The sequence below is a fragment of the Ochotona princeps genome, chromosome 27 (assembly GCF_030435755.1).
Source record: "Ochotona princeps isolate mOchPri1 chromosome 27, mOchPri1.hap1, whole genome shotgun sequence".
Classification (NCBI taxonomy): Eukaryota; Metazoa; Chordata; class Mammalia; order Lagomorpha; family Ochotonidae; genus Ochotona; species Ochotona princeps.
In genome coordinates, this window is record NC_080858.1 from 22,191,599 (window position 1) to 22,211,305 (window position 19,707).

Sequence of the window (19,707 nt, forward strand, 5' to 3'; positions counted from 1 at the left end):
TCTGCCTTCCAGTAGGCCCGTCCTCCATTCAGCTGCTTCTTGTACTTCCTTTGACCTGACCAGCGAAGGAAGGCCTCAGCCTCCTCCCTTACCCCTTCTGCCATCCCCACCGCCACCCCTCACCCCGGCCCTCTAGGTGGACAGCTGCGCAGGTCCCTTAGCGCCTTGGGTGGGTGGGCGGGCCTTCACGGCTGGGGCCCCTCTGAAGATTACAAGCCCTCAGGCCCCCTGGGCTAGATCAGAGTTATTTCCTGGTCTTTGCTCCTCCCCGCCCTCCTACCGCTCTCAGCTGGAGCTCCAGGTGGAGCTGCAGGTGGCTCCTCCCCTCCCTAGGGAAGGAGGCCGGACCGGCAGGCAGCCCTGCTCTAGGTGCTAGCAGCAGCAGCTCTGGGGTGGGGGGGGGGAAGCAGGATGCTGTGGGCGGTCTCGGGCCAGCCCCGCCCGCCCTCTCCTTTACCCAGAGACCATTAGCGGGAGTTTGTCCCTGCGCGTGCCATTGGCCTGGCTGGGCGGGGTGGATCAAAGAGGAAGCGGCTGGGTCGAAGCCTTACTTCTCACCTGACCTGGGCTGCTGGTGCACCGGGGTGCTCTGGCTCGGCCCCGCCCCCTAGAGCTATCTGCCCGTGGCTCCCCCATCCTCCTGGGAAATGCTGTCTCGCGGGTAAGTCCTCTGGGTCCCACGGTCTCCTGGTAGTGTGGGAGGGAGGGACTGTTGCCGCTCAGGGAGAAGGTGTGGGCCTGTGAGTGTTTGCTGGCGCCCTGTACCTCCTGCTGCCCTACCCCGGAGTTTTTCAGCACTTGGGCCCTGACACGTGGGTATCTGTTCTCCTCATTGCATTTCTGCCTGCAGCCTTGGATCTGCTGCCTGAGCCCTGTCCCCCTTGGCCAGTGCACATTATGTGGAACATGAGAGCAAAATTCCTGTTTCCAGTTTCACCCTTGGTTTCCCAACGTCTGGCCCAGGCTCCACTTGCCTTCCCCGGCTGCAGCATCATACATCCAACCAGCACGGGCTGTTTAAGATGCCAGTAATCCTGGAGTGAACAAAATGGACCCAACACGGGCTCCCAGCCCCATCTATAGGATGACTTCAAGTCCTCAGTTGTGTTGGACGTGTGTGAGCTGGTGATTGGGACGGCTCTTGCCAGCTGGAGGAGTCAGGGAGGCCTTCCTGAAGAGGTGACATTTGAGCTGAGATCTGGGGAATGAGGACGAGCCGGCTATGTGGTGATGAAAGCCTTGGTGTGGGGACAGACATGAGAAGGCCAGTGGAAGGGCAGTGGGGAAAGTCAGTGAAGAGGAGGCAGGGCCGTACAGAATGACAAGGCTCCAATTGGGTTGTTGTAAGTGCGAGTCTGCTTAGAAAGTTCTGGTGAGTTTGTGGGCTGCTTGCCCACCCACTCCTACCAACTTCTGTTTTTCATCCTCTCTTATACTTTCTTTCTGCCCGCCTTGTCTTCTCCCAATCCCCTGCACAGAGAATCGTCCTGTCATTCACCAGTGAGATTAAAATGTATATATGATGTATTTGTTTTAATTGGAAAGACAGATTTACAGAGAGAAGGAAAGTCCGAGAGGAAGATCTTCCATCCACTGGTTCACTCCCCAGTTGGCCACAATGGCCAGAGCTGAGCTGATCTGAAGCCAGGAGCTTGGAGCTTCATCTGGGTCTCCCACGCGGGTGCAGGGTCCCTAGGCTTTGGACCATCCTCTGTTGTGCCGGTTTCTGAAATCCCCAGATAATCATCAAGTCTGGTTTATTCAGATCAGCCCAGGTCTCCCAGCCCCCTCCCCCAGCCCAGCATGGCCGGGCGGGGGAGGGGCAGCCACTGCTGGATCCGCAGGGCTAGCAAACAGCAAGTCCGCAAGCCAGAGAGAGAGCCCGAGAGAAAAGAAAGACCCTGAGAGCCCAAGCTCCCCAGTTTTTATACATTTCAGGCTATTAATTATACAGTCATGATCTAGCAGGCTTCTATTGGTGGGTTTGAAACTAGCAACTTTCAAAAAATATAGGGTGGTGGATCTTATCAAACACCAGGTACCTCCTTCCTGAGGAGTGGTCTGTCTAGGTGACCTGCCAGGTGTCCTGCTGGGTGTCAGGCCTAGAATCCACACAGCCCCCAGCCAAGCCATCAAGGCGGGATCACAAAGGGCAGAAAACTTCCAGGCTCTTCACCTCGACTGCTTTCCCAGGCTGCAAGCAGGGAGCTGGATGGGAAGTGGAGCAGCTGGGTCATGAACTAGCACCCTGACACGTGCAAGGTGAGGACTTTAGCCTCTAGGCGGCTGTGTTGGACTCAGTTCCCCGCCCCAATATTTTAAAAATATATTTTCTTTATTTAAAAAGCAAAGAAAGGGGTTGGAGCTGTGGCACAGCCAGTTAAGCCATGGCCTGGGATGCTGGCATCTCATTGGACGCTGGTCTGAGTCTGGGTAGAGACAGACGGAGGTTCTCATTTTCTGGGTCATTCAAGCTGGGCCTTCTGTGTGGGCTGCAGAGCCCCGAGGAGTTGAGCCGTCATTTGCTGCTTCCCATCCCAGGGTGTCCTTCCGGAGGAAGCTGAGTCAGCATCCGAGCCAGGACTCAAACTCAGGCACTCCGCTACCTACTAGATGTGGGTGTTCCCAGCGGCATCACATTCCCTGTTCTGACGTCCACCTGCCAGGTTCCTCCTGAGGCCTGTGGTTCCCTGATCCCTTCCCTGATCACGTTCCTCCCCAGTGGCTTGCTGATTCTATTGTGGATTCTCCTCCAGGCCACAGAAGACTCTGTCCTGGGTCCCAGTCTCCAGCAGCCCTGCGGGGCAGCTGCACCAGAGGGAATGAATTTGGTAGTCTTGGAACCCTCCGCCTTAGGGGACCGGCCTGCCCTGTCTGTCATGGGCCCCCCACTGTGGCGGCTGCAGTGGTGTCTCAGCAGTATGTTTGGTGTGGTGCTCGGGGCGCAAGCTCCGCTGTCTGACAGCCTTGGGATGTCTAGCCTCCCACTCACTGGCTTGTGACCTTGGCAAGTTTCTTCCTATCTCCGAGTCTTAGTTTCTATTTCTAAAACTAGACTAATCGCATCCACTGAGAACGGGAGGCCTGAGAGTGAAGGATACAGCTGTTCCCTGATATTCGGTCAGGCCTTTGCTCTGCGTAACCCCCTTCTCTTGCACCCCTACCCTCTGCTGCCAAGATTCCAACCTCTGGATGCTCAAGAGCCTTGTGGAAAATTGCTGTTTAAATTCAAGTAGCAGGGTCCGGCGGCGTGGCCTAGCAGCTAAAGTCCTCGCCTTGAAAGCCCCGGGATCCCATATGGGCGCCGGTTCTAACCCCGGCAGCTCCACTTCCCATCCAGCTCCCTGCTTGTGGCCTGGGAAAGCAGCCGAGGACGGCCCAAAGCCTAGGGACCCTGCACCCGTGTGGGAGACCCAGAGGTTCCAGGTTCCTAGCTTCGGATCGGCACAGGCTGCTCACTTGGGGAGTGAATAATCGGACAGAAGATCTTCCTCTCTGTCTCTCCTCCTCTCTGTATATCTGACTTTGTAATAAAATAAATCTTAAAAAAAAAAAATCAAGTAGCAAACTAAAGGGAGAGCCCCAGGCTAGACCATCAAATGGCTCCCCCTTTCTGAACACCGTTCAGGGTCAACACGGGCCCCCTTCCCTCTGCTGCAGCACCCCAAGGGCTAGGCCCCAGCCTCCCTGGGCCTGGGCGTCCAGAACCCAGCCTGCTGTGCCCCAGCCCCCTCGTCCCTGGGGGAGGGCCTGTAGGCAGAACGGAGGCAGCCTTGAAGCCATCTCTAGATTACTTCTACCATTTCATACTATGCTATACTTCCTTGCTAGGGAATAATGTCAAGAAAACTCATAAGTGTCCTATGTAGACATTTTTTCTTTCCTTTTAAAAAATGTTTATGTTATTTTAATTGAAAAGTCAGATTTACAGAGAGAAGGAGAAACAGAGAAAAATATCTTCTGTTTGCTGGTTCACTCCCCAAGTGGCTGCAATGGTTGGAGCTGAGCCATTCTGAAGTCAGAAGCCAGGAGCTTCTTCCGGGTCTCCCATGTGGATGCAGGAGCCCAAGGCTTTGGGCCATCCTCGACTGCTTTCCCACATCTTTTCCTTATTTTTTGAGGTACAGTTTATTTACAATGCATCATCAATGTTAAGCATGTGGCCTGAATGCCTTATCTATATACACTCATGGTGATGTAGAGCATACCTAGCACCACCAGAAGTTTCCAGAAAATTGTTGTATCCCATCAAGTTACAAATATTTATTTATTCTGAAAGGTATTGATTTGTAAGAGACTGAAATACAGTTCCCATCTGCTGGTTCACTCCCCAGAAACCTGAAATGGATGGGCGACGGCAGAACCAGGAGCTGGGACCTCCATCCAGCTCTCCTGTCATGGGTGGCAGCACCCAGCCACTGCTGCCCTCACCTGGTGCCTCCCAGGTAGTAGGATCCTATGGTCAGGAGCTGGGCTAGGACATGAGCAGGTTCAAGGCAGCAGTCAGGAGCTGGGCTGGGATGTGACAAGGGGACGCAGGCATTCTAACCACTAGGTCATCATCTCTGACAAAGGTGTTACTGTCCCACGACCTTCTGAAAGCCTCAGACGCATGCCCCCTCCCTTCCTCTGTCCCCCTCCACCTAGGTCCCCTAGCCCTCCAAAGCAGTGCAAAGGTCTGGGGGCAAGAAGGAGAAAAGACCCCAGTCTGTTGGACTGGGCAGGGGTCACTTTGTCCATCCCTGTGTTGCAGGGGTGTCTCTTCCGGGTATGGGAAGGGAGAGGGAGCACCCTTCCCTCTTGGGGACATCTTCTGCCCACCTCCTTGGACCAGGGCCTGCTCAGCTTCTGTTCTTGGAAGCCCTGAAGGCTGGGGTGTGGGCATGCTCTCCCCTGGCTTAGGAAGCAGCCGGTCAGGGTTTGAGTCCTGGTAGAGCACTGGCACTTTACCAACCGGGTGACCTAAGCCATTCCTTTCACTCCCGGTCTGCAAACAAGAGCTCTTGTGAGTAGCAACTGGCCAAGTCTTGCAGAGGACAGCATTGCAGGGCGTCTGCCATTCAAGAGGGTCCCAGGACGAACAGCTCACACTGTCCCAGGCAGCCTTAGTGTGGCCCAGGGGGCTGCGTAGAAGCTGCCAGTGGAGGAGGAAGAGGAGGAAGCATGGGACGGGGGTGGGGGAGGAGGAGGAGGAGGAGGAGACTTGCAGGAGGGAGCATGGCATGGGGTCCTTGTGGACTCAGGTGCATGAAGCAAAATGCTTGCCTCCGTCCCAGGCATGCGGGAACCCTCACTTGTCTCAGACCCGCAGTGCCAGGCCCCAGCCTCTGGTGGCAGCCCTGTGGGAAGTGGGCCCCGCCCCCACCCCACTGTCACCCCCCCCCCCCTTTTGCTCTTCTGCTTTGGGCCAAAATGAGAAGTAAGTGAGTTCCCTCCAGGGGTCGGCCGCGCCCCTTCCTGTCTCCGCCCTGCTGGCTGCCCCAGGCCAGTACAGTGGCAGTTCCAGGCAGCCCCAGAACCGACCCAGTGGGGTGGGTGGTGTGGTGGCCTGGGCACTCACAGGGAGCCGTGTGTGAGCCTTGGCCCCAGAACGCACCGCCAGCGGCCTACGTGAGGCTGCCCACCCTCCTCCCCTGTGCCCTTGCTCTGCCGGGAGCCCCCAGGATGGTGAGGTAAGGGCTGAACCCTTGGTGGGGGTGGACAGGCCAGGGAGCCCTTGGTGGTGATGGAGAGACCCGGGGAACTCTCCTCACTGTCCTGTCTGGCCTTCCAGGTGGTTCCACCGTGATCTTAGTGGACTGGACGCTGAGACCCTGCTCAAGGGCCGAGGCGTCCATGGGAGTTTCCTGGCACGGCCCAGTCGCAAGAACCAGGGCGACTTCTCCCTCTCCGTCAGGTGGGTGACCTTCCCATCCAACCTGGCCCCCAGACCCTCCTTCCTGGCTCCCCTGCCAGCCACGCTGCCTCCCCTGGTTGTATGTATGTCTTGTCTGCATCCTTACCCCAGGCCCCCAGTGCCCCCCAATACCCCTCACCGGCCCAACACCCTACACCTATGCCGGCCTCTTCCCTCCCAAACTTAGGAACTCAGTCAGCCCCACCAGGCTCCTCACTCATTACAGCTGGTTGCTCCACAGGGTGGGGGACCAGGTGACCCACATTCGAATTCAGAACTCAGGGGATTTCTACGATCTGTATGGAGGGGAGAAGTTTGCCACGCTAACGGAGCTGGTGGAGTACTACACCCAGCAGCAGGGAGTCCTGCAGGACCGTGATGGCACCATCATCCACCTCAAATACCCGCTCAACTGCTCCGACCCCACGAGTGAGAGGTGAGGCCCCTGCACCCCCAGCCTCTCCTGTATCCCCCCGCTAGTTCCAGTGCACAGCTCTGGGCTTTTCTCCCTGTATCTCCCAGGAAGCCACAGATGGAGGCCTTGTTTCGCTCAGGGTCCTCCTAGTGGCGGCCGGGCCTGTTGTTAGAAAGCTTTCCTCCTGTGGGGCTGAATAGGCCTGGACACCCCACCCGCCTGACACACACACACACACACACACACACACGAGCACTTTCAGGGTTGTGCACTATGTAGAAGCAGCCTTCACGCCAGCCAATGCCAGAGATGATGGTTAGCAGGTGCAATGGGGTCCCAGATGGAGAAGTTCAGCACTCTGCCAGGTGCAGGGGGCTGCTCAAGGCCGTCCTCTCTCTCCCCTTGTCTGCGCAGAGCAGACGGGGCGCCCAAGAACTGAGTTTTGCCTTCCCGTGTCATCTCCCTGGAGCAAGGCGGGGTGTGCGGGCTGGGGCGCTCGGTCTTGCCCTGGGGTGCACACAGGGCCTGGTGAAAGGCAGCAGGGTCCCTCTTTGTGTTTTGCTTATGAACCTTCAGTCCTTCTGGGGTGCAGGCCTCTGAACTTGGCATCAAGACTGTTGCCCAAAGGGCTGATTCAAACTTGATAGTGGACAGGGCTGAGTGGACAGGAAGCCTTGGAGAGCAGCTGCCCTGCTTGCCCTTGTGGCCGCCCTCAGCATTTTCTTGGTCACCTGCAGCAGCACGCCTGAGAGAGAGGGGGAGGGATTCCTGCTCTTTGGGCCCTTGAACCCCTTTTGTTCCCAGGTCAGGATAGGGTGGTCAGAGGTTGAGGGTGGCTGTGGATGGGGAGGTGGGAGCTGAGTTGCTCCTGGGCAGGAATTGAGGGTCTAGGTTCCTGAGGCTTGTGAATGAGGACTCAGGACAGGACAGGACTGGGGTGCGGAGTCAGGGGCTGGGAGGCCTGGGTCTCACCCCTGACCCTGGAGGCCTCGGGGAAGCAGCAAGGCCTGCAGACTTCTGCCTCTGCCCCTTCTTTGGCCTCCACTTCCGGCATTTGCATTTGTCCCCTCGTAGGCTACCTCCCTGCCTGTGGTCAGCCTCACATTTGCATGGGGACTTCCTCATCCTGGTGCCTAGGGAAGGGGGTTCGCCCCCTCCCCACTGCTTTGGGGGTGCCCCCTGTGCTGTCCCCTGGAGTGGTGGTCAAGGGAGGGATAGCTTGGGGACTCATAGCCTAGGGGATGGAGGGGCTGCAGCAGGGGTGTGTAGCTGGAGCCTTCCCCTGGGCCTGGAAGGTGGGGGATAGTAAGATCCGCCCAGACACGAGGCCAGCCCCTCCTTCCTCCCCCCATCCCTGCGGTTGGAAAATGCCCCCCTCCTCCTGCTGCCGGCTGAGGGAACCTCACTTCTCACTCTCTCCCCAGAAGGAGTTTGTGTTTTTTTTCCATCACGTGGTTTCCTGTGGGGCCGGGCATCGTGGGGCTATGGTTTCCTCTTGGGAAGGGGGTATACTTTGGGGAAAGGTCTTAGTTCTGTTTTCTGCCCTTCTGCCTCCCTTTTTGGTGACATCATCCCACCCACCTGGAGCCCCCCTAAACCATCCTGTGCCTGCCCGTTCCCCAACCCCCTGGGCAATTCTCCCTGGTGAATTCCCCCACTCCCCATATGGCTCTCTGTGGGCCACTGTGGATTTGTTTTGTTTTGTTTTGTTTTATTTATTTGTTTAGTCTCCAATGTCTTTGGGTTCTCTGTGTGGCCCAAATCCTGCCTGCCTAACCTCTATCCTCAAAGCTCTCAGATGGGCTTTGGGTTCAACACCCGCTCAGAGCCTGGTTAGACTGCCTTTTGCCTGTACAAGGTTCCGGGCCTGTGTACGATGGCACGGCCCCAGCTTCTTTGTCTGTGCCGTGGGGTCACAGCTGCTTTCCACGTGAGCGCCACGGACCTTGGTGCCTCGGCTTTGTGAAGGGCGGCATGATGCCCAGGGAGCTCGCTGCTGTCGCCTGGGTCTCAGCTTTGCGGCTGCTGCCTCCTCCAGGTGGTACCATGGCCACATGTCCGGAGCACAGGCGGAGACGCTGCTGCAGGCCAAGGGGGAGCCGTGGACGTTTCTCGTGCGCGAGAGCCTCAGCCAGCCTGGAGATTTTGTGCTGTCGGTGCTCAGTGATCAGCCCAAGGCCGGCCCAGGCTCACCGCTCAGGGTCACGCACATCAAGGTCATGTGTGAGGTAGGCAAGCAGGCAGGCAAGTTGGGAGGAGACCTCCTGTGGGGCTCCCGTGTGTGCCCACAGTGTGGGTGGCAGGGAGGGACTGCTGGGGCTCAGGGCCGAGGCTTGAGGGTGTAGGCATGGCTTTCCTTGGTGCCCTGCAGAGTGGACGCTACACGGTAGGCGGGGCGGAGACCTTTGACAGTCTCACGGACCTGGTGGAGCACTTTAAGAAAACGGGCATCGAGGAGGCCTCCGGGGCATTCGTCTACCTGCGGCAGGTGAGAGGATGGGCCTGGCTACTTCTCACCTTCCCCTGAGCCACTCGCCTTGACCATGGGAATGTCTGACTGCCCACCCTCCTTGACCCTCCAGCCGTACTACGCCACGCGGGTGAACGCAGCTGACATTGAGAACCGTGTCTTGGAGCTAAATAAGAAGCAGGAGTCAGAGGAATCGGCCAAGGCCGGCTTTTGGGAGGAGTTTGAGGTGCGCTACCACGGGGATGTGTGGGGCCGGTGCAGCCAGCATGTGGGCTTCTGGCTGGTGCTCAGGTCCTCCCTTCTCGCCCCGTAGAGCCTGCAGAAGCAGGAGGTGAAGAACTTGCATCAGCGGCTGGAAGGGCAGCGGCCAGAGAACAAGAGCAAGAACCGCTATAAGAACATCCTTCCCTGTGAGCTTCCAAGCTGGCCAGGCCCGCGGTGGCTCCTTCCTCACCCCGCCCTCCCCTTGCCTCCAGGAAGCTGCCCCCCACAAAATCTTGACCTCCTCCTGCCCCCACCCAGAAGGTCCCCTACCCACACCCCAGCCAACAGGCAGACTGCCGCTATGTCCTCACCGAATTCCTTCTCTGAACCTTCTACCCCACTGCCCCACACAGACCCCCTGCAGAATGACTGGCCTGTTAGTGTGGCCGGGGTCTGACCCGGGCCACCTTGCCTCCCCTCTGCCCACTTCCAGTTGACCACAGCCGGGTGATCCTGCAGGGCCGCGATAGCAACATCCCTGGATCTGACTACATCAATGCTAACTACATCAAGGTCGGCAGGGCCTGGCTCCAGGGGATACTGGCTGGGCTCCTGGCTGTTCTTGGGCACCCCAGGGATGTCAGGGCCAAGCTGATGCTTGCTACCATGGGTGGGTGAGGGTGGCGGGGGTGCCAGGCTCGTCCCGAACCAATTGGCTCATGGCCCTGCTGCTGCTGGCTTCCAGAATCAGCTGCTAAGCCCCGACGAGAACACTAAGACCTACATCGCCAGCCAGGGCTGTCTGGAGGCCACGGTCAACGACTTCTGGCAAATGGTGTGGCAGGAGAACAGCCAGGTCATCGTCATGACCACCCGGGAGGTGGAGAAGGGCCGGGTAAGGCAGCACCCCGCCTCCCCCCCGGCCCCGCCATTCCTCTCAGGACTCTTAACAAGCTTCAGGGCAAAAAGGGATCTGAGAGGGCTTGCTTGCTTGCTTGGGGATTTATTTATTGGAAAGGCAGAGTTGCAGAGGGAGAGAGATTGTCCGTCTGCCCTTTCATGCTCCATATGGCCACAATGGCTGCCACTGGGCCAGACAAAAGCCAGGAGCCACAAGCTTCTCCCATGTGGATGCAGGGGCCCAAGAACTTCAGCCGTCCTCTGCTGCTTTCCCAGGCATCTTATTTTTTAAAAACTATTTATTAATTTTTATTGGAAAGGCATTTTTCAGAGAAGGAGAGACACAGAGAGATCTTCTATCTGTTGATTCACTTCCCAGATGGCCACAATGGTTAGGGCTGAACCAAACCAAAACCAGGAGCCAGGAGCTAATTCCAGGTCTCCCATGTGGGTGCAGGATCCCAAGGACTTAGACCATCCTCTGCTGCCTTCCTGGTCCATAAGCAGAGATCAGAAGTGGAGCAGCTAGGGCCCGGGCTGTAGCCTAGAGGCTAAAGTCCTCACCTTGAATGTGCTGGGAGCTCACATGGGCGCCGGTTCTAATCCCGGCAGCTCTACTTCCCATCCAGCTCCCTGCTTGTGGCTTGGGAAAGTAGTCGAGGATGGCCTAAGGCCTTGGGACACTGCAGCACATGGGAGACCTGGAGGAGGTTCCTATCTCCTGGCTTTGGATTGGTGCAGCTCTGGCCGTTGCGTCCGCTTGGGGAGTGAATCATTGGATGGAAGATCTTCCTGTCTATCTCTCCTCCTCTCTGTATATATCTGACTTTGCAATTTAAAAAAAAAAAATCTTTAAAAAAGAAAAAGAAGTGACACAAACCACCAACTGGGGATTCCAGTACCACAGCGTAGAGGATTAGCATGCCACTGTGCCAGCCCCATCTCAGGCACCTCATCAGGGAGCTGGCTTGGAAGTGGAGCAGCTGGGACTTGAACCAGCACAGATGGAAATGCAGACATTGCAGACGGTGGCTTTACTAGCTATACCACACTGCGGGCCCTGAGGACAAGAGTTTAGCCCTTCTTGGATAACTAAGGCCGAGAGAAAAAGTCTTGTCTACACACCGGGACTCCCAGGGGCTCGTTTTCAACATCTGGGTCTCCTGAACTCTAGTCCCAGGGCTACTCATATATGTATGTATGTATATATTAAGATTTATTTAGTTGAGAGGGAGGAGGAGAGTGAGTGAGTGATGGAGAGATTAGTGCATCCATCTGCCGCTTTTCTTCCCAAATGCCTGCAATAGCAAAGACTAGATCAGGCCAAACCAGGAGCCAGGAGCTGCCTTCCCAGGCACATTAGCAGGAAGCTGAGCCAGAAGCAGGATATCCAAGGACTTGAACTGCAGCCATGCGATGGATTTGGTCATCCCAAGTGGTGGTGTGATCCACAACATCACTGTGCCCGTCCTGGGTATTAGGGCTGTCCTGTTACGGTGTTTGGGGGCCCGCTGCCCAGTCCTCCTTTCTTCCCCACAGCCCTCTTGCTGTGGCTCAGAAAACCCTCGGTAGCTAAATTCTCACCTTGCAAGTAACAGGATCCCACGTGGGTGTCTGTTGTGTCCCGGCTGTTCCACTTCCCATCCAGCTTCCTGCTTGTGGCCTGGGAAAGTAGCAGAGGATGGCCCAAGGCCTTGGAATCCTGCACCCGTGTGGGAGACCTGGAGGAAGCTCCTGGCTTCTGATTGGCTCTGCTATGGCCGATGTCGCCATCTGGGAAGCGAACCAGCAAAAAGAAGATTTTTCTCTTTCTTTCTGTAAATCAAACTTATTTGATTTGATTTGCCTCCCAAGTGGCTGCAGTGGTTAGAGCTTTAGTATTTATTGCCTTATCAATAAATACTAAAAGGAAAGTCTCCTGGCATCTCCCTTACCTGTGGGCTCTCCTTCTCCCACACCCCTGTCCTGCAGGCCAGGTGCTCCTGCCTGAAGTGCCAGGCAGACCCCTGGGTCCTCCTTCTTTGGCATGCCTCCAGTTGCTCCCAGCTGCCTTCTCTGTGAGCTGTTGGTCTGAGGTCTGGCAGGTGGGGTGCTGGTGCCCTGGAATGCCCACTATCTCCCAGGTTTTTGAGGCTTTGCCCAAACTCACTTGCTTCTAGGAAGCGACTTTCTCCCTCCCCCAATTTTGAAGACCTAGCTCAGGTGCTGCCTCCTCTGTGAAGCTGCCCTGATAGCCTCTAGAGCCCAGAAAATTAACCCCTTCTTCAGCTATGCTCCAAGCTCATTCTATTTTCCTTGCTCCTTGTTTAAAAAAAGATTTATTATTATTATTATTATTATTATTATTATTATTAGAAAGGCAGATATACAGAGAGAAGGAGATATGGAGAGGAAGATCTTCCATCCTCTGGTTCACTCCCCAAGCCGCTGCAACAGCTGGAGCTAAGCTGTTCTGAATCCAGGAACCAGTAGGTTCTTCTGGGTCTCCAATTTGGTGCTTTGGACCATCCTTGACTGCTCTCCCAGGCCACAATCAGGGAGTTTGAAGGGAAGTGGAGCAGCTGGGACACTAACCGGCACCCATATGGGATCCTGGCGGTTGCAAGGCTAGGATGTAGTCACTAGGCCATCGCGCCAGCCCCCCCCTTTTATTATTATTCTTATTTGAAAAGCAGAGTTACAGAGACAAAAGGAAACAGAGACAGAGAGAAGTCTTCCTTTTCCTGCTTTGCTCCCCAAATGGCTGTAGTGGTTGGAGCTTGGAGCCAAGAACTTCCTCCAGTGTTCAATGTGGGTGTAGGGCACCAAGGCTTTGGGCCGCCACTGCTTTCCCAGGCCACAAGCAGGGAGTTGGAAGGAAAGTAGAGGAACCGGGACCTGAGCTGGCACTCTTATGTGATGCCAGCACCGCAGGTGGAGGATTAGCCTGTTACGCCAGGTGCTGCCTCCCTCCTCCCTTCAGCCTTGGGACACAGAGCACCGGCAGTGCCTCGGTGTGTCTTGGATGTGGAGCTCGTGTTGCTGTTGACTGATGGAGGTCTAAGCTGCTGCTCAGGCCTCATTGCATGCTGCTGGTGGAGCCCAGGTCACATGCGCGGCTGCCTGACTGAGCGCTCCAGACATCATCCCACCTCTGGCCTCATTCCCTGCATCCCTTCCCTTTTCAGAACAAATGCGTCCCATACTGGCCGGAAGTGGGCACTCAGCGTGTTTACGGACTCTACTCTGTGACCAACTGCAGGGAGCACGACACGGCCGAGTACAAGCTCCGCACCTTACAGGTCTCCCCGCTGGACAATGTGAGTGACCCCCAGCCCTGGCCCACTCCCAGAGCCCCTCCCTGGAACCCGGTCTCTCGTCTTGGCTGGGCAGGATGTTGTAGGCGGGTGTGCAGGGTGAGAGCAGGAGGTGCTGAGCCGAGTCTTCAATCCAGGGTGACTTGGTTCGGGAAATCTGGCACTACCAGTACCTGAGCTGGCCTGACCATGGGGTCCCCAGCGAGCCAGGGGGTGTCCTCAGCTTCCTGGACCAGATCAACCAGCGGCAGGAGAGCTTGCCCCGTGCGGGGCCCATCATCGTACACTGCAGGTGAGGAGAGTGACAAGGACAGTAGCTAGCAGGTGACTGCCACTCACCACGCCCTGCTCCATTGTCAGCACCTGGCCTGTCAACTCTTTCTGTGCCTTTCGCAGACACCCGGCCTCCTCCAGGTTTGGCTCCACCATCGGCCAGGGACAGCCACCTGCCAGGTTGCCAGCTTGCTCATCTGTGGAGGGGCTGGCTTGGCGATCACTGCTTACTGAGGTCCTAGGTGGCTCACCCTAGTCCTTCCAGGGCCTTCTCTGCGCCCAGTACCTTGCATCTGGGGCAGTGTGGAGCTAGGCTTTTGCATTGCTGTCCTTCTCTCTCGCTCCCCCAGTCAGCACCTCCGTCTTGGTGTGCGGGGGGTGGGGTGTGGGATGGATGATGTCTTTTGGGAAGGGTGCATGCACCCTTAGCTCCTCTCGGGTTTGAGGTCAGGAGACAGATGGGGTCAGTGGGGGAAGGTGGGCGTGCTATGACTGAGCCTGGGGCCTGGGGCACGTGGAGAGTGGGGCTGACAGTGGGTGCAGGTCTCAGATAGAGGTCTCCTGTTTCCACTTGGTGCCTCCTGGTCCCAGCTGTGTGATCCTGGGCAAAAGATTGAGCTTGTCTGATCCTCAGACTCCACATCTGTGGGCTCAGAATTATCAGCGAGGCTGTCACTAGAACGCACTTCAACCTCGCATAATGGGAGCTGTTGGCACTTTCATAATCCACACCGACGTTGTCAGGAAGGGAACAGGGCAGCCGGAAATGGACCCTTCCCTTGCTACTCCCACTATGTGACACCAGGACCCTAAGGACTCCAGAAATCCTCCTTCTCTGTGGCATCTGTGTGTGTGTGTGTGTGCATGGCATCCGCAGGTGCTCTTGGTGCTGTGGCTCAGGCCTGTCCCCAGAGCTCCCCTCTGCAGGGGCCCTCCCCTGCCCACCACACACTCACTCTCGCACATTCACATACGTCTTGAAATCCCCATGGCCTTTATTTAGATGTTGCAGGAAGGAAGTGGGTGAGGGGGTGTTATTTTTGACAATCTGGGTTTTAAATTAGACATCAAGACTCGGGGCACTGCCATGACGGGCACAGACCTTGGCTGTGAGAGTGCTGGCAGAGGGTAGGAGAGAAGGGAGACTCCCTCTTGGATTGACAGTGCCACCCTGAACCCTGCCGTCTCAAGGAAATGAAGCTCTTTGCAAAGAAACCCCAAGGCAGGGAAGGAGGACCCCTGAGCCTGGCTGGGGTCCTGGGTCTTGCAGGGTGTGTGAGGAGTCAGGAGTTGGAGCAGGAAGTGGAGGGAGGAGTGTGGAGGTGGCGGTGTGTAGAACCTAAGTGTGTCTGCACAGCCCTTGGCAGACACATTGGCCCTTGCTTGTGCAGTGACTGGGTCGCGAGGCTGAAACGGGCTGCCTCTGTGGTGAGGGTTCTTGGGCTCTGACGAATGGGCGCCGGGTTCTGTCCGCAGTGCAGGCATCGGCCGGACGGGCACCATCATTGTCATTGACATGCTCATGGAAAGCATCTCCACCAAGGGTGAGGGTTCCCTGGAGGTGCCAGGGCGGAGTGGGGAGCAGAACCCCCAACCCAAGCCCCATCCTGGCTTGTACCACTGCCCTGGCCTAAGGTGGGCTGCCTATTGCCCCTGCCCAGGGCTGGACTGTGACATCGACATCCAGAAGACCATCCAGATGGTGCGGGCCCAGCGGTCAGGCATGGTGCAGACCGAGGCGCAGTACAAGTTCATCTATGTGGCCATTGCTCAGTTTATTGAAACCACCAAGAAGAAGCTGGAAGTCATGCAGGTATGTGCGAGAACAGGGTCTGGGAAGGCCACAGTGGAGAGGGGGCACCCCTGGTCCCGCTGGGGACCACCATCCTCCCACTATGCTCCTGCCTGCAGTCCCAGAAGGGCCAGGAGTCAGAGTATGGGAACATCACCTACCCTCCAGCTCTGAAGAATGCCCATGCCAAGGCTGTCCGCACATCCTCCCGGTGAGTGACCCCCGTCTGCCGCCTCCCACCCTTGACCCTGTTCTCCTGGCCAGCCAGAAGCTTTTCTTTCTGGAGAGGAAGAGCGTTGCAGTTGGGGAGATCTGGATTCAAGTTCAGGCTCTGCTCTTACTACCTCCATGCATAGGCCTTTTCCCAATTGGGTGGGCCAGTGGAGGGGTGACCGGCTGCCCTCCCCGTCCTGTCCACCTTCTGCCCTCTTTGGAGATGGGCTGGCCCCTTCCCTCTGCCCGGCCTGCACCGCCAGCCAGCCGGCACCTGCCCTCCTGTTCTGCAGGCACAAGGAGGACGTGTATGAGAACCTGCACAGCAAGAACAAGAAGGAGGACAAAGTAAAGAAGCAGCGGTCAGCCGACAAGGAGAAGGGCAAGGGTTCCCTCAAGAGGAAGTGAGCTGGGCGCTGGCCAAGGAGGCCTTGGGAGGACCGGCTGCTTCTGTCCACCAGCAGCCCCTGGATGGCTTTCCAGCTGCTGGCGGACCCAGGATCCCATCATCCTCTTACTCCCTTATCTCTGCAGCCTCTAGTGGTGGACCCACCCAAGCAGCCCAGTCTAGGAGCCCCTGTTCGGTTGTAATGTAAATGGCCACACCCCACATCCCTCCCCGCACCCCACCACTGTGTATATAGCCCAGCCACGCCCCAGCAGAGCCAGCCCTTCTACTTCTGTAAATAAAACCTTTTGGATCACTGTGTGCCTCGTTTGCTGGGTGACGGGGTGACTGGGCTGGAGGTGGGCAGGGGGACATGGTGGGGCTGCCTCCAGGCACACACAGACCTGGTTCTGGACTCTGCTGCACCCAGGAGAGTGACGGCAGGCACGGTGCCTCTGCCCCTGTTCAGCAGGCAGAGTGGAGCGTGGCCACAACAGGCTGTGAGGAAAACGAGGGGCAATGGATGGTGGTAACCATGGCAACAAGAATCCTGGCCACATGGGCTGTGTTCAGGGACTGTTTATGAGATAACACGTTTTTTTTTTTTTTGAAGATTTATTCATTTGAGAGGCAGAGTGACAAAAAGAAAAAAAATCTTCCATTTGCTGAGTCATTCCCCAAATGCCTCAAACAGCTGTGGCTGAGCTAGGCCAGAGCAAAGAAACTCCACTCAGATGTGTGTGTGTGTGTCTTAAGTACCAGGGCTGGCACTGGTTGCTTCCAGGTGTAGCAGTAGGGAGCTGGATGGGAAGCAGAATAGCCTGGATTCGAACTGGTGCCCTGACACAGGATGCCAGTATTGCAAGCAGTGACTTCATGTCTCATTGAGCAGCTCACTCCCCAAATACCCACAACAGGAACGGCTGGGCCGGGCTGAAGTCAGAGCCTGGACCGGGTCTTGCATGTGGGTGGCAGGGCCGGATGACTTGGGCTGCCTCTCAGGAAGCTACAATCCCACACGCAGTGAGTGGGCCTTGAATCCAGGCAGTGCAGGTTGTGTGTGGCCCAGGTAGCTGTGTCTGGCCCCAGAACCTGCTGCTGCAGATACAGCTGGGGCCAGATGGCCTTGGGGCCCACTCCTAGACCCAACCATCCAGGCCAGCAGCACAGCATAGGAGGCTCCCGGCAGCCAGAAGCAGGTTTACCTTGCTGTCCCATTCCCTTCCGCCACCTCCACAGTTTGGGAGTCCCTTTTCACAGACAAAGCCAGTATCCTGGGAGGTGGGATGGGGGTAGACCCAGAAGAAACTTCCCAGAAGCTGAGCACTTGGGCTGCACCCTGAGCACACAGCACACGGATGGCTTTGGCTTTTCAGAGATTCAGCCAACCCTTGATCAAGGGTCCATTGTGTCCGGGTACTGGGGCTGTTAGGGCTGGGGCCCGCCAGCGTGCCTTGGGGAGGCTGGCCAGGAGCCCACAAACATAAAATAATTGCAGACAGGTATGAATTAGGACGCAAACAAAGGGGAGAGAGCGAGCGCAGGGAGCCTAGGGATTGAGCAACACAATAGCTCCCCGGAGCTGCGGCCCTCCCGGGGGTGGTGGGGTGGGTGGGGCAATCACCTGTCGCCTCGGGGCCCCTCTCCCAGCAACGCCCTTTTCTGTCCCAGCCCAAGCAAGCGGCACAAAAGAAAGGCAGGTTCCACCCCTCTAACCGCCCTCGGGCTAACCGCCTTTGGCTGGGGACCTGAGTCCACCCGCGAGGTGAGGTGGGGTCGCCAGCGGCTGTCTGCACAGTAAGGCCGCTGCGCCCCGCGCAGCTGCCCTTGGCTGCGGGGGCACCTCGGGCATGGGCAGGCTGGCAGGACGGCAGGACCTCCGACCCGCGCGCTGGGAACCCGGAGGCGCCGGGCCCGGGCCTGTCTGCACGCCTGCCCATCGGTCCGTCGGTCTGTCCGCGTTCTCGCCATCGGCCTGGCGCCCCTTTCTCTCTAGGCATGCGCAACATAGGCTGGGCACTGGGCAGGGGCCCAGTCGCAGCGCCGCCAAGCTGACCCCTTGCCGACCTCGCTGACCCCGGGGACCTCCGGCTGTGAGCAGGATCCGAGGCGGCCCAGCTAGGCCCTGGGCTGGGCGGCCGGGAGTGGCTGTGAGCGGGGGGGGGGGGGGGGGGGCGCAGGGACAGCCCCTCCCTTTGTTCGTCTGCGGACAGGGTGGGAGTCAGGAGGCAGGTGAGCAAGGAGAGGGCGGCCTGCAGCAGGTAGGGGGAGGCCTGGCGGGGAGTGGGGCCGGGGGGCAGGGCCGGGAGGCTGCGGCGGGCGCTGGGGGGGAAGGGGTTAAGGCGGTGGGGGGGCAGCCTATGGCAGGAGGACACACCTGTGCGCTGGGCGGCGGCGGGCGGGGCCCAGGTGAGGAGCCGCGGGCGGAGGAGGAAGGAGGAAGAGCGGCGGCCAGTGCGCGCTCGAGGCCGTGCCGTGCGGGCCTGGACGCTCCCTCCTCTCCTCCGCATTCCCTCGGTGAGGGGCAGGTGGGCCTGGGCACAGGTAAAGGCCTCCCCACCAAGGCGGGCGGGCCTGGGGCCGAGCTCGCGGATGCACCGGGCAGTGTGTGTGTGTGTTGGTGGGGTCTGGGGGAGCAGGGGCAGCTAGTGGAGGGTGAGGATGGCGGGGAAGGAGCTCCCCGCTGCAGGAGAGCTGTAGCGGGCGGGCCAGGGGGCTCCTGAAGGCCTGCTGGGCCCTTGGCCCCTGGCGCTGGTGGTGGGCAGCCAGGGGCGCACCCGGAAGTGTCCCCAGGGACGCGGGCGGTGGGGGGATGGGAGACTCCGGGATCCGCAGCGACGCTGCCGCCCCCGCCGCAGCAGGGCCTGGGGGCCACCCGAGCTGGAGGTGGGCAGGTTGGGTGGGGGCCCTCGTCTTACCCAGCAGTGTTTGGGTGCTGGATGGGAGTCTCTAATACTGCCGGGTAATGATGGAGGCCCCTGGCCCCGTGTCAGCGACAGACGTGGCCTAAGGCCCTCCGCGACCCCGTCTAACCCCAGCCCCAGCAGTTCTCCCCCGACGCGGAAGCCCCCTTGTCTTTGGGCTCAGGGTGCTGCGTAAGGGGGCGGGGTAGGTTGGCAGGCTGCCCTTGGAAGGGACACAATGGCCTGCAACCCTCCTTCCCCCCACCTGGTTGTGATCTGTCATCCCGTGGATTCCCAGCTCCAGGCGACCTTGCGCTTGGGGTTGGCTTCCGTATTCTCAAGGGGCCCCCAGCTGGCCTGCGACCCTGGTCCCTGCGACGACTGGGCAGCACCGGCCTGGAGCTCCGGCTGGCCGGCTCTGGGTCCATCTTCCAGCACAGTGTTGGATGGTCTGATTGGAAAGCTCCTAACACTGTCTGGTAAAGATGGCCCCCGGGTCGGGTCTCTTCGGCAGTGACCTTCAAGGAGGCGCGAAGACCACGGAGGCCTCCTGCCCGGCCACCTCTGACCTTTACCCCTCTGGCTGGGTGGTGTGACTCACTGGGAAAAGGGGAACAATGGGAAGGAGACAAAATGGCTGCCCCTGGAGCCGCAGCAAGATTTGGAGACAGACTTGTTGGTTCCCCAGGCGTGTCTGCTGCTTCCCAACTTCGGAAACGGGAGAGAAATAAAGCGTGAACAGGAACATGAGACAGATGGGCTTGCTTGGTCTTTGTTGAGTGCGGAGGGGGGCCGCTGTGTCACTGCAGAGCCAGGAAACCACCAACCAAGAAGCTGGAGCTGACCCGGCCCTTAAATCCTGGATCTGGGGTGCCAGGGGTGGGAGTCGGGCGACTGCAGGGGCTCAGGGCTCAGCACCAGCCTCTGGTGCCATGAGGGCTGTCTTGGAGGGAGGGT

General features: G+C 58.3%; 1 protein-coding gene across 2 annotated transcripts; it reads left to right on the plus strand.

Moving 5' to 3' along the window:
* The first annotated feature begins 475 nt into the window (after nucleotides 1-475).
* PTPN6 (protein tyrosine phosphatase non-receptor type 6) lies at nucleotides 476-16,168 on the plus strand. 2 transcript variants are annotated; one of them, XM_004596397.2, is made up of 15 exons: nucleotides 476-661; nucleotides 5,774-5,896; nucleotides 6,138-6,332; nucleotides 8,350-8,539; nucleotides 8,683-8,799; nucleotides 8,894-9,007; nucleotides 9,095-9,191; nucleotides 9,479-9,558; nucleotides 9,731-9,880; nucleotides 13,053-13,184; nucleotides 13,319-13,473; nucleotides 14,931-14,998; nucleotides 15,116-15,267; nucleotides 15,366-15,457; nucleotides 15,753-16,168. In XM_004596397.2, exons 1-15 carry the CDS (start codon nucleotides 648-650, stop codon nucleotides 15,865-15,867), a joined length of 1,794 nt encoding a protein of 597 aa, XP_004596454.2. In that variant the 5' UTR covers nucleotides 476-647; the 3' UTR covers nucleotides 15,868-16,168. The 2 variants fall into 2 exon arrangements, with proteins under 2 accessions (XP_004596454.2, XP_004596455.2); XM_004596398.2 differs by lacking the exon at nucleotides 476-661 and adding an exon at nucleotides 5,476-5,672.
* The last annotated feature ends 3,539 nt before the right edge of the window (nucleotides 16,169-19,707 follow it).